This window comes from Labrus bergylta, chromosome 7 (assembly GCF_963930695.1).
Source record: "Labrus bergylta chromosome 7, fLabBer1.1, whole genome shotgun sequence".
Lineage (NCBI taxonomy): Eukaryota > Metazoa > Chordata > Actinopteri > Labriformes > Labridae > Labrus > Labrus bergylta.
The window spans coordinates 24518281-24535432 of NC_089201.1; the positions used below are offsets into that span (position 1 = coordinate 24518281).

Consider the following 17152-nt stretch of genomic DNA (forward strand, 5'->3'; position numbering starts at 1 on the left):
GACGATGAAAAAAATACAGGCGTTTAAATACAATTCGGGCATCATGTGACGTGACAGAAGTCACATAACCACAGGACAAACGCTGTGATTTTTGTAATTTTGGGTGTTTGGTACAATTTCTAGATTTTGTTTTTGAGTGAGCGTTAAATTGAGGGAAAAAACAGATTGCATTACATCCATAGACTGTAAATATAACGCCCAGTATTGGTTGTTGACGTGTATGGGGCGTGCTGTAACGTATGCAGGCCTTTACCGTGGGATGCAGGGAGGGAGAGAGAGGAGGAGGAGGAGGGGAGAGCGAGGGGGGGGGGGGGGGGGGGGCGAGGGTTGCCCGAGCTGTGAAGCGTCTGACGTCACGACGTTGTGCGAGAGAGGAGGCGATGAGCGGAGGAAGGTGCAATAAACACACACAGGGCGTCTGCGCCTATCTAAGTAGGACAATAAAGTGAAAACGGCATCAATGCTCTAACAATGGATTTGGCAGAAATGCTTCTTCTTAAAGTGTTTCTCTTCGCGTGTTTACTAAACGACGCCCAAGGTGAGTTTCAGTGGGGGGGAAAAAAAACCCTTTCAAGTTGTGTTGAATTCCTGAAAGCAAAGCGGGAGCAGCAAGAAAAGGGCTGATAGCCTTGTGAGCTAACCGAGAGAGGATCAGCAGCGGGGCCTGCTTGTTATGAAGAGGACTGCACCCTTTTTAGCCGTATTTAGTTCAAGCTTACAAATCACACAACGCGTAAAAGCTGACTGTCATTCGTGCGGTTTGTTGAACGAATCGCACACTGAGGAGTTGTTTCCATGTGTTGTCACCGGTTGTGTTGTCAGCGTTGGCTCGGTTTTGTTGTTATCGTGTGAACAGCGCCGACAGCCATTGTTATGAGAGGACGGGGATACCGACTGGGTTAACGGACCCTTAGCTGAATGCTAACTGAAGCTAACGTAAACGGGTTTTTTGGGGGTTTTTTTTCTATCAACAGCAACTAAGTTTAAATTTAAATTGTAACCAACCACATTTTCTGCATTTGCAATTTAAATGACACAAGTTTCCAGAAATTATTATTATTATTTTTTGGTTTCTCTGATAGTCACAGTGTGTGTCTGCTGTCCTCCTTATATATTCTAGTTTATCTTAAAAAAATATGTTAAATAATATCTGTTTTATTATTAAGGGATCTAAAATCCCCCTCATTTAAACTCTGTAATGAATTGGGATATGCACCAGGTATCAAACACCTGCTATATTGTGCTACTGGGCTTCATACCCAAATACATTTGAGGTTTCTGACTTTAAACTCTCAGGTAGATTTAAGGTTCATAATTAAATTTGACATTCTTCATGTTTTTTTTTAACCACAAGATTGATCTCTTGTCAAACTGTCAACATAAAACAGGCCAATTGACTTGTTCAAATTAACATGTAATGTTGCTTTTTGGTGTTTATTTCTTGCTTTCTGTTGTTATTGTGTGGGATTTTTTAATATTTCTTGTCAGTATTGAATGGTCACAGACACGGAGGAATTATTTATTTGCTCAATGTTCAGTATTTGCTGTAAGACATTTAGAAATTGCAGTCATTGCCTTCTTTTTTCATAGTCACCTCACTGAAATATTTAATGTTAGCATTTCAATATTTCATAATTCACATGAACGGGAAATAACTGAAGCCTGGGCTACTTCACCATCTATGTTACATACTTAGACTGAGTCTTGTAGTTTATGGCTCACTAGTCAGGCGTAATTATGTGTCAGACAGAACTAATTACTGTATTTACTCAAAGCACTCTCTTTTGGTTGACATGCTATGTGGGTACATGTGTGATTTCTTTTTTCAGATTAGCCTGTATGCACAGTATACTATGCAAAACATCAAAAACAAATCCACTTACTGGAGGGCCGTAATTGTCTTAACAAAAATAAGTGTTTTCAAGCAATGCTTTTTGAGTGTGAAGAAGTTGGCGAAATGGGTGGAGGTGCTTCAGGATTATTTTTTCCCAGAGCCCTCCACCCACTCTTCTGGTGGATAAATAATAACGCTGGGACGTTGGGGGCTGTGCTTGAGCTCCAGAACCGGCCTTCATTTGATTCAAATGGATTTAGCTGAATTTTAAAACACAGACTACTGGTATGCTGTCAGTTTGTAGTAACCCTGCCTTTTAGACATCTGCCCTGATCATCAATTTTTTGTGTGTCTGCCTGAATTTAGATTTTTTTTTTTGATGTACCATGTCCAAGTTTTTGACTCTGAAAACTTTGCTGAAACACTGTATTGTCACCCAAAAGAGGCAGGATAAATTATCTAAAGCTTCGGGTTGACTGCCACACTAAAACTAATGAAGATGACAAAAAGTGTCTTTCACAAGCTTAGTAACTTTTTTGTTTTTAATTTACTACATTTTTTGGAGTGAATTTGAATTTGTTTATTTTTATGTTACCTTAAACCTATAATGTTTACTTAACAAATTCAGAACAAGGGTTAGGGCTCATACAGTATAAATACACAGTTACATGCATGTTCAACCTTGAATGAACGACTGTACTTATATTGGTTTGTGTGTTGTAACTTATTTTGGTATCTATAAGGACATCATATCACTTTTCGCTGATAACAAGAGTTTCTCTTTTCTTTTCACATAGGACACTATAGAAATCCCCTGAACAAGTACATCCGTCACTATGAAGGCCTGTCCTACGACACAGAGCTTGTGCACAGCAAGCATCAGAGGGCCAAGAGGGCGTTCTCTCATGAAGACAAGTTCCTTCATTTAGATTTTCATGCCCATGGAAGGTTTGTCAATTTTCTTCACATAATAACCTGAGGGGAAACTTTGTCTGGGTCTCAGTCTGTTTTTGTCTCTTCTTATCTATGTCTTTATTTACCTGTCTGCTTATACATTTCAAAGCTCATCACATGATATGCCTACATTGTTGTTTATGGTTAAAAATAGAGGGTAGCTGTTGCAGAGATTTGCAGTTTTGATTGAAAGTTTTTTTTTTACATTTGGTCCCGTTTTATAAATCATAAGCCTTTTTCAAAATGTGTTTCTGGAAAAGTGTCGTAACTAAGCTCAGCCATCAGCATATAGATACTGATTCCGGGACGGTGTAATATCATTGTCCCAGTCTGTGAATTCTCATTCTTTGTTGTGCGGAAACACAGCACAGCAGGAGCTCCACATACACACAGTCAGACACGCACAAACACATAGTATTGCACTTCCCCTCTGTGTCTGCGGATCCCACCTTGCACCTGTGTCACCTCTGCTGCTCCTTCGGTACCCTTTGTCCCCTCATTATGCGTCTGTGTGATATTTAGATTGAAGGGAAACGTCAACGGTGCCCTGAAGCGGCAGTCTGAATAGGGCCACTTGCTCTACAATGATGGATTCAAATCTCATTGTAGTTTCTTTCTGTGTAGTTTTGTACTTAACTTTAGAGCAAAAAAAGAGTATCAAATGGTGCATCCAAAGACATTTAACTATTCAAAATACTATGCATTCTCTACTCCCATATTCTCAGTTTATAATTTGTATACATGGGAATATTGGGTCTTTATGTATTTACAACTTTTTACAAGTTTTTAGATTATTGTAACTTGTATTTTCTGTTGTTCCGATTCTTGGGAGGGATCAGTATCAGCCTCTTAAGTGCCATGATCAACAAGCCCCTCTCAAGGTAGCTGGTTTCTGGTAGATGATCTTCTGACAAGAACAGATATAAATAGTGTGTTGCTTGCTAAAAGTGTAAAGTTAGTCAATTAAGCTGGTAAAATGGCAGAAATAAGTGACTTTTTTGTGATATTATGTACCGGTATATATTTTTATAACACTAATATCAGAGGGACACTCCGTATCAGCCAATACTCAAGTTTAGATATTGGAGTCTGTATCGTAAGGGGGGAAATGAGAGGATCTCTACTGTATTTTGTAACATTGATTGATATAACACAGTTATTTTAGACAACAGTCACAACGTTAGGTGATAATGGTCATTATGAGTGGCAGCCAGGGCTGTACAATAGTGGAGGAATGGATGTAAGGTTTGCGATCTGTAATGATAAGTGGATATAATCATTTTTGTATCACTGTTTATTTTCAGTGAAAGACTTTTACCATCAAAGCGATGTGACATTTGTAAGGGGTCTATACTAACACACATATTTTCTGATAACTGGAGAATATGACTTCCAGGCCAGGGCATCTCTGCATCACCACAGTACAACATTTAAATGCTGCACACAGCTTCTGTGATATGGATACTTTATTTATCTATATAGCAATTTTGATGAATTATGCAGCCCAATAGTGGGTCCATTCTGATTTCCTGCCATAATCTAAAAACAGGTCAGGTGACATAGATATTGTGCTTTAGTGTAAGTTGTTTGTTTCCCTGTGACGGATCAGGTGTTTGTGTACGTTTGATACCTGGGTGGCTACCCCCTCCAGGTAAAGAAGATGGATGAATTCATACATATGATCCTTGCAATGGTCCTTCATCCAGCATTTTGAAGTGGTAGTGTTGTTTGAGTGAAAATCCCTACACTCTCCATGACAAAGTCAAGACCATCTGGCTTGGAGCTTGGCATAGGCTCTTTATCGTCCTGCCTGTAGCAGGGCCTGCTGTTCCCAAACACTGATGTTGCTTAAAAGGGAAAAGAATGATAAGAGCTGAGCAAACAAACACACGGAACTAAGATGTCTGTTCTTTTGAAAGCCAGAATGTGTCAGCTGCTTTTCCTCTGAATTCATTACAAAGCTAGGGACACAACACAAGTTCTTACATTTAATTTGCTGCTCTGCAGCCACCTCCCGCTCTCTGGTTTTGTGTAAAAGCATGTTTCCAGATAGAATTTCAGTGTAGAAAGTCTTGTTTTCCCCCAAAGATTAAGTAAAAAAATGGAAACCGAGAAAGATTCAATATGTTCAGTACACATCTCGGCAGGATTTACTTTCCATCACGTCAAGTTTGACCATATTTACCCAATAACAAAGATCTTGGTTCTCTTGCAATTAATTAAACTTCTATGCCTGCAGTAGCGTAAACAAGTCCAAAGTTTTACTGTGACATCTTTATTTCCCTGCCACATGTAAGCAAAACAGTATTGTTCCAAGATGTTCTGATGTTTGTTCCCTCGCTTGCTAGATAAAGACTGCACTTCTTTTGTTTAACAGAAACAGCTACGATTTTATACTACCTGCCAAACAAAGAGAGCCCTTTCTTTCTCTTTCCCCTTTCATTTGCACTCTCCTTTTTTAAAATGCTGGATGCATATTGCTTACCTGAAGTGAATTAAATACATTTCCATACCCAAATTCATAGGAGCACACTCCATGACATGAATCATATCTGCAGACAGTTTGGGGACATCAAGACCAACAAACCTCTGAGTACCACATAATAAGAAGAGAGCAACCAATATGGAATTGTTTAGACTAATGCTAGACTAATGCTATACATGTATTTCTTTTTTGTAAACATGTGCTGATATATCTGTCTTGACCAATATATCCCGATAACAGCACACAGATAATCGGTTAGGCTCTATTTGGGATTATTGTCATCTCTTTCATGTCTTTCTTCCTTATTGCTTATAGTTTCATCTCTTCGATTTCAGGCAATTTAATTTACGAATGAAGAGGGATACCAAGTTGTTTGCCCAAGATTTAAAGGTGGAGATTTCAGGACAAGAGGTTCCGTATGATACCTCACATATCTACACCGGAGAAATCTATGGTACGGTTGCCTTTCTCTTTTTGATGTTTGATGTTTTTTTCAGACATGTGATCCAAAGCATTTTTCAAACAGGGAAAAATGAATACCTGATCATGTGTGAATACCCTGACACCTCTGTGATGATTTGGATTCCCAGGTGAGAAAGGTACCCTTACTCATGGTGCCATTGTGGATGGTAAGTTCGAGGGCTTCATTCAAAGCTACCACGGCAATTACTACGTGGAGCCTGTTGAGAGGTACCTGGAGGGCAAAGATGTGCCCTTCCACTCAGTCATCTACCATGAAGACGATATACGTGAGTCTATGACATCTGCAGCTACAACACAAACACTCTGACAAGCAATTTTCTTGTAATCACAGAGTATATGTAATTGGATGCACGTATATGTAAATGTGTGATCAAGAAAGTGCAAGGATAGGGCAGCTGCGCTGACAGAGGCAGGTTGGCGTGATCACCCTCCAGGGGGCAGATACCCGCGGTGCTCATTAGCTGAGTTATACACGAATTATCTCCCGGGCTAAAGGTTCATTTTTTTAGCAGACTTTATAATGTTGGTACTGAAAGTCAGCACAGAGCCTTCTTCACCACACTGACATCCCCTAATTTGAAATCATCTGTGTACATATTGTATAGGCTAATTAAGCACAAATCTGAGAGGAATTGCTAATGAAAATGACAGGAAAGTAACAGCTCCCATTGTAAAGCTAGGCTCGAGTGTTCTGTAAGTACATCCTTTAGCAGGTGGTGAATAGCGCCAGAAATAGATTGACTCAGGGGGTAAGCAGCTATCATTGTCTTCCATAATCCTGACAGTGTTGTGTCTGACTGTTTTCACTCAGACTATCCGCACAAGTACGGCCCAGAGGGAGGCTGTGCTGATAGCACAGTGTTTGATAGGATGAAGAGGTACCAAGCCTCAGCTGTCGAGGAGCTGCACAAGGTAAACTCATCCGCACGCCACACAAAACCCTTCAGTGTCTTTTAGAGAGAGAGTTTGGTTCTAAGTCAGGGCCAGAGGTCCACATGGAGCCTCTTTGAAAGTCAGCTTGTCAATTTTTGAAGTCGCACTGATGAGAAAAACCTTTTTCAAATGTTTCAAAGTTAATGGGTGTCTACACAATATTTATATGTTTTTGGAAATGTGTGCTCTGCTTATATTTTTGATAGTTTATTACTTCACTTGATACGCTTAATAAATTATCACCCTGTATGCATTCATTGAAATCTAAAGAGAAGCTTGACATCGGGCCGTGCAGTCCTCTGGATGAAGTTTTAAATAGTTCCTAAAGGGTGCTCTGGGTTTAAAGCTTATCATGGCACAGAATTGGGTTAATATGTACTAACGGAAGTTGTAAACAGGTCCTTGTCAGTTGTCATGTGTTTAATTGATGCATCATAAAAAGCTGCTTGTTAAAATGACTGAAAGAGTTAAGAGTAGTCCTCAAACACATTGTGAGAGTCTTCGCTTATTGGTCAGCCAACGAGACATTGTAGGTAAACTGGGGCCATAGTGTGTCAGCCCCCTTTAGTGAAAGTAATGGTGTGAGACGAGGGGGAACTTTGTCCTGAGTTCTTTTTGAATTAGTATATTGTATAGTGCTGGTCTCCATACTGACTGCATGTTCTGTTCATGGTTCTGAACACCATGTCAAATATAACAACAGTTAAGAGTGCTGTGTTGATCTGTTGCACTAAAGAGAATCAGACACTGAATTTTTCTGTGTTTAAAAAGGGCAAATTATAATCTAGATGTCTGTAAAAAATTCAAATATCTTCATTGAAGAAGAAAAACTTCAGACGATGATGATATCTGAAGGCAATGCTGCAGCAAACATCCTTACACACAGGACACGTTTGTGTTCAGATGCTGTGAAACTGTTTGATTTGAATTGCATTTTGTACACCTCTGTTTACTGCACACTTTAGGACAAACTATAAGAAAGCCAGTATTAGACACTGCAAGTAGCTTAGAATCACACTTTTAGAATACTACTGAAGAGACCTAGAGGGTGCAGTGCAAGTGTGGTGTTGCACACATTAATACTCCAAGCTGTATTAAGAAATCTTGTGTATACATTTATTTGGCGACTTGACACCTCTAAGAATGAAATCATGTTGGTAATGTCGCACATCAGATACAATAGTGTTTGCTATCAGTCCCAGTTATGGAGACACTGGTTCAGATGCCTCTTTTTATGATTACAGTTATTTATATACTGTACGTGTGTATGTATGGATGTAGAGGCATATATATGCATGCATGATATATGTGTCTGTATATGGATATATCTGTGTGTCTGTATATTATGCATTGGTTATAAAGTGAAGTTTTTTTGGAGCTTTCAGAAACATATCTTATTTATTGTTCTGTCTTTTTAAGTGCTGTGTTGTTTTGACTAGACCTTGACCGTGTAAAAAAAGTTGAACTTAAGATCTAGGGGCAGGTTTGACTGCAAGCATAAAAAAAAACAATGGAGCTCCTGCAGGAAAAGCATCACCAAAGCGTATTCCTTGAGAATTATTTGGAAATGTTACATCAACACAGTTTTTCTTTGTAAGTGAATTATAACCCCTCCCCTTTAAACAATAGCTCTGTTGTGCTCTGTTTCACATATGACTACACCCAACAGTGATGCCATCTGGTTTTGAAGTACACCAGTACATGAGTGCAGGAAGTTCTGAGGTTCATGTCATGAAGTTTAAACAAAAAAAAAAAAAAAGTATATTAGGAGCTGTTAGGTTAACCTTCTAAACTCAAGAGTCATAAAATGCACGAGCAGTAATAACATGTGTAACAAATGTTTTTTAAATGAATAGGATTTTTTTCTATTATGTTTTCAAACAAGACATTTGATGTGATTTTACTTAAATGATTTCTCCCCCTCCATCAGGCTGGTGGTACACATACAGTACATGTTTTTCAGTCGCACTTGATGGAACATACTGTAGCTGAAAATGCCTAAAAATACCAGACATGATTTATTTAGCCACTGTTTGGTTGAAAATGCTACATATATGTTTTATTTAATCTTCGACTTCTTCTTCTCCACAGCAGGAGCTCCACACTGAGACTGCCTTTAATGAACCTGTGCTGCTGAGGAAGAAGAGGATGGCCCAGGTTGAGAAAAACACCTGCCAGCTTTTCATTCAGACAGACCACCTCTTCTACAAGTACTACAAGACCAGAGAAGCTGTCATCGCTCAGGTAACACACAGTCAGCTACTTACCTGACACATCCTACTGTGCTGCTTTAGGGATTAGATTTACACAGTCAGTAGGTAGGATTCGTGTCTAGTGTTGGAGGAGAGGTATATTTTTAACCAGCAGTAACACCGAAGAGTGTAAAGGCAGTTGGTAGTGGAATAATATTGTATTTATTCGGTGTGAGTGGTGAGCCATAACACTTGCAACAGAGGAACAAAGGCCAAAAACGATGAATCTATGTAAGGGCAATCATTCCTACAGAAAAATAGGTTTCCTCACAAATCATGCTCAGTATATAGGAACTTCTATGAAGAGGGCTATCTAGTTACGGTAATTCATCAGCAAACAACAACAACAGCCTTTCAGACACTGCTTGGCTTCTTTTCTCTGTGCTTGTATGAAATGAAGACATTGCTGTTCTTACTCTGAGCGCAGTGCACGGTGGTTTATAGTGCTGTGTTAGTGGCCACAGTCAGTACAATAATACATGAGATACTTTGAGTCTACTATTTGGAGTAGAGTAATTTTAAGTAACATTAAACAGCATTACGAAATGGCAAACACAATACATAGTGGGTTCAAAGGTTATTATTGAGTGAATTTGGGCACAACCATAGTGAGTTTCAGGAACTGCTGACATGTGCTTTTTTTTCTCCAAGGGTTTAACTATAAAATTGATAACAAGTTGTTGAATGAGATAGTACATATCAATTAATTAACTTTAGAGGTGGTGGTGGGTGTACCTGTGTAACATGTAGACCTCCCCATGCTACCTGCTTTCTAATATTTCCAGTTTTACGCTAAACGAGTGCGGTTGCCATCTTGTCATGTAACTCCTTTTCAGAAGGCCTGTAAGTGAGTTTCTCAAAAGGTTGAACTCTTCCAGTTATTACTGCTTAAGATACAATATGAAATTCTGGATGCCTCTCTCCATGTATATTTGCGCGCACAGTGTGGTTGTAGCACTGAAATTCAACAGCTTCATAAATTGTTCCTTGAGACTCAGGGGTTAAAGCTCTTTTTTTGCTTATGTCTCTCACCTCAGATCTCCAGTCATGTCAAGGCCATTGATGCCATCTACCAGGGCACAGACTTCATGGGTATTCGCAACATCAGCTTCATGGTGAAAAGGATCAGAGTGAGTCTCCTGCAGATTGTTTATTTATTTTTTTTATTTTTTTGAATTTTTCCATGTTTCCTATGAGCTCATCGTCGTCCCCTTGTGTAGATTAACACCACCAATGATGAGAGGGACAGGTCCAACCCGTTTCGCTTTGCCAACATCGGGGTGGAGAAGTTCCTGGAGCTGAATTCAGAGCAGAACCATGACGACTACTGCTTGGCTTATGTTTTCACCGACAGAGACTTTGATGATGGGGTGTTGGGTCTGGCCTGGGTCGGCGCCCCTTCAGGTACTCAAAGACAGACAGTGCATGTGGTCAACAACTGCAAATATCAAACCTCTTGATGCTAGCATTTTAAAAGCATAAGGTCATAGATAACAGAAGCGTGGCTGCTTTATACATTGTAGCTACCAATGGTACATACGTGGTTAGTGGGGTTGTACATGCTCATTTATTGAGAATAGGCAGACACACTGTTACTGGTTAAGTAAACTAGAAATGTGATTTTTGTGCTGCATTCTTAAAAAAACAACATTGAAACAATCTTTAAATACACTGGACAGATAAGTGTCTCATACCAGTGATGACAAAAAAAAATCTAAATCTAAAATTAAAAACATCTTCAAACACATTTGGGCTAAATGAAAGTCCCTGCTTTTTAATAAGTAAAAAACCTTCATTTCACAAAGCTGTGATCTGAAAGAAGGTATGCTTTAACATCCGCAATTTTTCATTTCTAGGGAGCTCCGGAGGCATCTGTGAAAAAAGCAAGCTGTACTCGGACGGAAAGAAGAAATCTCTCAACACTGGCATAATCACTGTACAGAACTACGCCTCCCACGTACCTCCTAAGGTCTCCCATATCACTTTTGCACATGAAGTAGGACACAACTTCGGCTCCCCGGTGAGTTACTTAGATGTGCCACATTTCATGCAAGACAAGGAGGAATTTATTAGTATCTCAAACTCTGTCCCTTCTTCTTTTAAACTTGGGCTTTTTTTTTTTCTTGTCTCACTCTCAGCATGATTCTGGATCTGAGTGCACGCCCGGAGAAGCTAAAAGCCAAGACAAGAAAGAAAAGGGCAATTATATCATGTATGCAAGGGCTACATCTGGAGACAAGCTCAACAACAATAAGTTTTCCATATGTAGCGTGCGCAACATCAGCCAGGTGCTGGAGAAAAAGAGGAGCAACTGTTTTGTCGGTACGTTGTACTTTTTTGGTCAAATTGTAAATACAATTTTACATTTTATTCTTTTGTTTCTTTTTAAAATGAACCGCAATGTCATTCAGATTTTACTTTCTCCGTACTGATGAGTGTTTTAGATTTCAACCACAGTGTCTTAGAGACGATCCAATGAACAGCACTACTCCAGTTTTATTTTTACCAAGTTTATTTGGCATGTTGTGGAATTGACACTCAACACAAATCTGAATGGGTAGCATAAAAAAAAAATCTTATTAACCATGTGTGTCATGGCAACAAAAACTCTGTGTTTTGCTTCAGCCTATAAATAAATGTCTCAAATGTTTTTTTTGTTTTTTAAAATAAGCTGCTGGTTTCAGCTTGATACTTTGCTATTGTATTATTTTATTTTTGCCTTTTTACAAAAACTAAACCTGAAGAGTTGTAATAGGTTCTCGCTCTCCGATTTCTTTTCTTCCTTCAGAACAATATTTGTTCGCTCTGAGTGAATGAGGCATTAGATATGAAAACTGTCTCATTACAAAACCAAAGTATGAAAGACATGATTTCTGAGCCAGACTCCATGCTTATTTTTTACTTTTTCAAACAGAGTCTGGCCAGCCCATCTGTGGTAACGGCCTGGTGGAGCCAGGAGAGGAGTGTGACTGCGGCTACAGTGATCAGTGCAGAGACCAGTGCTGCTATGACGCCAACCAGGGAGACAACAAGTGCAAGTTAAAACCCAACAAAGTCTGCAGGTAAATGGACTCGTTTAAAGCATCATCATTTATAGGAATCTCAACAAGATTAACTGTGACCACACTTGACTGAATACTTCTCTCACATTTCTCTCCCATCAGTCCCAGCCAGGGTCCTTGTTGTACTGCCGAGTGCAGCTATAAGGGCCGTAACGAGAAGTGCAGGGAGGATTCAGAGTGCGCTCACCAGGGCATGTGTAACGGAGTAAGCCCTCAATGCCCCACGTCTGAGCCCAAGGCCAACTTCACCGCCTGCCATGGAGAAACTCAAGTCTGCCTCAACGGAGTAAGTGTCTTCACACCTGGAGGAACTGGTTGTTATAGCAACTTTATATTCATGGCACTCAGTGTCTGATCTGGCCTGTCCTCGTGCTCCTCCCCCGCAGGGCTGCTCTGGCTCCATCTGTGAGAAGTACGGACTCGAGGCGTGTACCTGTGCCAGCCAAGATGGCAAAGATGAGACTGAGCTGTGCCACGTTTGCTGCATGGAGAAGAGTGAGTCATTTCCTCCTTCCCCACCTTGATGAATCATTTATTTAAAGAAGATATGCCTTGAATTGAATCTTTGTCATTTTATATTGTGTTGACTGTCTGTGATTTTTTGTCTCCACAGTGAATCCCAACACATGCAGCAGCACAGGATCGGAGCGTCTGGCTCGTTTCTTCAATAAGAAAGTGACTACGCTGCCAGCTGGCTCGCCCTGCAATGACTTCAAGGGCTACTGTGACGTGTTCATGAAGTGCCGTTTAGTGGATGCAGATGGACCACTGGCCAGGCTGAAGAAGGCCATCTTTAACCCAGAGCTCTATGAGAACATTGCAGAGTGGATTGTGGTATGAATTCACTTCCTAAAATGAAAAAAATATATGTTATTAAATATTGTTAGTAACTTTTGCCTGATTTGAGTTTCCTTCTTTTCCAGGCTCATTGGTGGGCAGTGTTGTTGATGGGTATTGCTCTTATCATGCTCATGGCTGGCTTCATTAAGATCTGTAGCGTGCACACCCCGAGCAGTAACCCCAAACTTCCCCCTCCCAAACCACTTCCAGGTGAGTCCAGAGAGTCACAGATAAACTTAATCACACCAGAGAAATGATCCTAAAGCATATTTATTCATAAACCTCAGCAAAGGCTTTTGTGAAAGTCAAATGTCCTGCTTGTTCCACGGTTAAAGCCACATGCACAACTTAAAAAAAACAAAACACACAATATAAATTGTCAAACTTAAAGATGTTGGTTAACAGAAAATATATCGTCCTAAAATCATCTGCTGAATGAGGCCCATGGTCCTCTTGGGCTGTCCTCCGTTTTCCTGGTTTTTCACTGTGTGTAGGTTGCAGCTCCATGGCCAAAGCCTTTTCTCCTGTTTTTCTACATTTTCCAAACTTTCACAAAGATGATGCAAGTTAATGTCATGTGTCGGTCCTAAACGTGTTCACATTTTTCTGTTTACATTATAGTGCCACACTTTCATCATCCGCTTTTTCATGCCTCAAATTTGATATTTTACGGTTTGACACAGACTGCTACACCCTTTCAGTCTGCGAGAGATGACTCCAATGAAAATGTTTACAGAGTGTCACAAGTCTTAATTTAGTTTGGAGTGATCCCACCGTCTTTTAACAAGCTTAATTAACTGCCTTCCTCCTGACAGGCACTTTGAAGAGGCGGCGAGCGCAGCAGCACGCTAACTCCCAGGTGCAGCATCAGTCTCAGCACCCGCACTCCCACCAGCACGGCGGGCACGGAAGGCACGGCGGCCAGCGGCAACCCCAGAGGCAGCCTCAGCCTCAGGCGCAGCCCCAGAGGCACCACCGTCAGCCCCGAGAGAACTATCAGATGGGTCAGATGAGACGCTGAGACCCTGCATCCCGCCCCCTCCCCCCAATGCCTTGGCTCCTCCTTGTGCCTACAGTGGGAAACAAAAGCGTCACTCCATCCAAAGAAAAGCCTGACATGGTTGTTAGTCATCATCATATCATCCTCCATTGACAGACAAAACAGACACATGGAAAACAGAAAACACTATCTAGCAACTCGATTGGCTCTTTGTGGAGTGGACTCGACCATCAGCCATTTCCAAATGCAGTGTGATCTAGCATCTTTTTCCACCTCTTCTTTTTTCTTTTTAAGGAGTGCCAAGGAGTTAAGGAATCATGTGTAGCTTTAGTACATTCTGTGCTGTGTTTTTTTTGTTTGTTTGTTTGTTTGTTTTTTTGGTCGATTGCAACATCTTCTTTGAGTGACACGCCCGTGGCTGCTGGTGAATTGTTCCGTGCTATTTTTCTTTGTTTATTTTTCTTTCCGCCATTCTTGCCAGGAATGAGAGACACTCGGTGAGGATTTGCGGCACTTTAGTGATTTACACATGTCAAACGGCAAAAGACACAGGCTCCGGTCTCTCGTGCAGACAGTCTTCTGCATGTGACTGTACATATTTAGTGTATCATAAGTGAAAACAAACTATTTCTTCTACTGTATATGTGTAATTCTTCACTTTTTTTTTTCTTTGATTATTCAGTTAGTGCTCTCAGGACTATTAACACATTTATTGAAGGAATGATGGTTGTGATGAGTTCCTTGGTCGACTCATTGTGGAGGATTTGACGCCATCAAGTTCTCCCTGCAGTCGTCCAATCAGGTGGATCTCTGTCACTATCGTTAGATTGCTAGATTTCGGATTTGAAGATCACCATATCCCACTTTTCAGGCCTTCTTTGTTCAAGGTCTCTTTTTCTCATCTTTTTTTTTTTAATTGTCTTTCTAACATCCTGTTTCGCTCATGTTGTGTAACAAGCTAGATGACGGAAGGGGTCGTGGGAACAGAAAGGGAAAGAGATCGCCTAGTTTGGTACACCTTTTTATTGTCTTTATTGATTATGTTTTTGATAATGAAGAATGAATAACCACTAACTGAAGCTGATGAAGATGATGAGTCTACCGGTTCTGATATGAAGACGAGGGAAAGGAGGGATGCTGTGGCTTAGTTTAGAAGTGAGAGTCTATCACATTACAGAGTTAGTTTACATGAGTGTTGAAATAAATTTAAAAACGACTCCAGTGTGTGGATGTAAAAAAAAAAAAAAGTATGATTAAATCATTCTATTATTCTTCAGATAGCGAATCTAAGAACTTTTCAATGTGGGCATGCAGACACATTTATTAAATGTGACTATTAATTGACCAAGGTCTGTAATATTTGTATGTCACTCAACACTATTTACTTTGACAGCTGTAACTGTTAGTCTTAAAGCGAGTGGGAGGAGCCTCGCAGCAGTGCTGTCACAGTATTACATTCCTCTGTGTGTTCACTATTTTCACAGGAGACAAGCTGCTGCCGTTTGATTTACTTTAAAAAAAAAAAAAAATCACCTGCAGTTACATCCTGGTCAGATTCATCATCCCCTTGAGAGTTCACGAGTGCAGCCGTCAGTGTGAGTTCACATCGGCATACCAGGAAACTTTAAGAGGAGCCACTTTCAGAGAAAGAAATGAAGGAGGGATGTGAGCTTTTATTTTATTTTATTTTTTTGTGGGATTGTTTGACCTCAGGTGTTTTCTTCCTTCCCTCGCTGCTGCAGCACAGCATGAGGGGATGCTTTGGGAAGTGATCATATGGTTACACTAAGCGAATGGATTTCAAAATCTGGTCATGATGTCCTAGGATTTATTTACATTTTGTCCACAAATAGGATAATGGGAGTGGGTGAAAAGTTGGACGCAGGCAGTAAAAACTTTGATGTTTTGCATTAGATATTCAGCAAAGTTTTTTTCGTGTGTGTGCTCTGACTTAATTGGCATCCTGGCATTATTTTTTCTGAATGCATGCAATACTAATCACAGCTAATATCTTACAACACTGTCCTAATGGTTGTTCTAGTCACACACGTGCTCTGGAGGGGACTTTAAAAGTAATGTCTCACAGTCAACAGTTGATCTCACATGGCAGATGAATCAGGCAGGTCGGCGGTGTCTAAAACTTCTCATGTCTGTACAATAAGGAGCTCTTTTTAAAATGTCATCTTCGAGGCCGAATCACATCCGTTGACGCCTGGAGAATTTACATGTAAACTTGTACAGTACTTCGAAAAATTAGCATTTCATTTGAAAATGAAAAATTACATTTTGATACATCTGTTCCATTTTTTGTATTCTAATTCCAGAGTAAGTTGTTCAAAGATGTTCATATGTGACAAACTTTCCTTTCTGCTAAGTTATTTATGTTCTTCTATGTGCTAGTTGAAATGGAGTTTGCTTCTGATACTTTTCTCCACCATCGTCGATGATAAAAACAGTTCAGGGTGATGGAGTTACATTCTCATTTTTGTCTTCGTTATCCTGTGGCATGGTTTGGGTAGAAGCGCAGAAGAATAATGCCTGTAAATTTACTTTCTTTTTCATTTCGTAGTCTTGGTAAAAAAAAAGAAGTTTTTAGATAAACGTGCACTGAAAATGTCCAAATTGAGTTGAAATGTCGTAGGTGATGTAGGCCGAAAGAACACAAGATTAAAAAGTAATACTACTGTCTGATTTTAATGTTCACTGTGTTTTATACAGTATCGGAAATTTTTGTTCACTTTGAACATTTTTACTAAAAAAAAAAAAAAAAAAGATTTCAAATTGTATTGTGCAAAGAGATGTAATTTTTGGAGTACTTGAAATGCATTAATTAAAAGACTGGTTCAAAATAAAATAGACCCCTGTTTACTGTCTGTAATGTGTGCTGTCTTTGGCTGTTTCTGTTCCTGTACAGCAGTTTAGTGTCTACGTGAAAGAGGTCATAAGAAACTCAAATGTAGAGAGGTGCCAAAACAGAGCCCTGAGAAACCCCACAGATACATAGTGACTGATGAAGTCAATATTCATCAAACACATAAAGCTTCTGTTTTTTAAAGGGCCCCAACTAATTTAGTGCCGTTTCCTGGAAACCAATGGTTCATTCTGGCCAGGTGATAAGCAAATGGTGGTTGATCACGTCAAATGTGGTGTGAAATCAAAAAATATTAGAAAGCTACATTTCTTAGAAAGGCTGATGAGTGCAATGGTTTTCGTCTCTCTTCAGGCATTTGTCCTCCTTAAAATCAGATCGAAATAAATAGCTCTGTCTGCGTTACACTTGATACTTAAAGTAATAAAGATGGGTGACAA

General features: G+C 39.9%; 1 protein-coding gene across 2 annotated transcripts; it reads left to right on the plus strand.

Moving 5' to 3' along the window:
- The first annotated feature begins 377 nt into the window (after positions 1-377).
- Positions 378-16716, plus strand: LOC110003142 (disintegrin and metalloproteinase domain-containing protein 10). 2 transcript variants are annotated; one of them, XM_065957117.1, is made up of 16 exons: positions 378-538; positions 2632-2782; positions 5609-5727; positions 5864-6022; positions 6568-6668; positions 8781-8928; positions 9974-10071; positions 10162-10345; positions 10798-10961; positions 11080-11263; positions 11856-12003; positions 12106-12289; positions 12390-12498; positions 12617-12837; positions 12927-13053; positions 13659-16716. In XM_065957117.1, the coding sequence occupies exons 1-16, from the start codon at positions 472-474 to the stop codon at positions 13862-13864; spliced, it is 2370 nt and encodes a 789-aa protein (XP_065813189.1). In that variant the 5' UTR covers positions 378-471; the 3' UTR covers positions 13865-16716. The 2 variants fall into 2 exon arrangements, with proteins under 2 accessions (XP_065813189.1, XP_065813190.1); XM_065957118.1 differs by having other exon boundaries at positions 8784-8928.
- Positions 16717-17152: the final 436 nt, after the last annotated feature.

Bases quoted from the DNA above. Each gene is read 5' to 3' on its own strand.
- LOC110003142 (XM_065957117.1), top strand. From the start codon at position 472: ATGGATTTGGCAGAAATGCTTCTTCTTAAAGTGTTTCTCTTCGCGTGT. The intron at 12,004-12,105 runs GTAAATGGACTC...CTCTCCCATCAG, and splicing joins AAACCCAACAAAGTCTGCAG to TCCCAGCCAGGGTCCTTGTT. The intron at 12,290-12,389 runs GTAAGTGTCTTC...CCTCCCCCGCAG, and splicing joins CTCAAGTCTGCCTCAACGGA to GGCTGCTCTGGCTCCATCTG.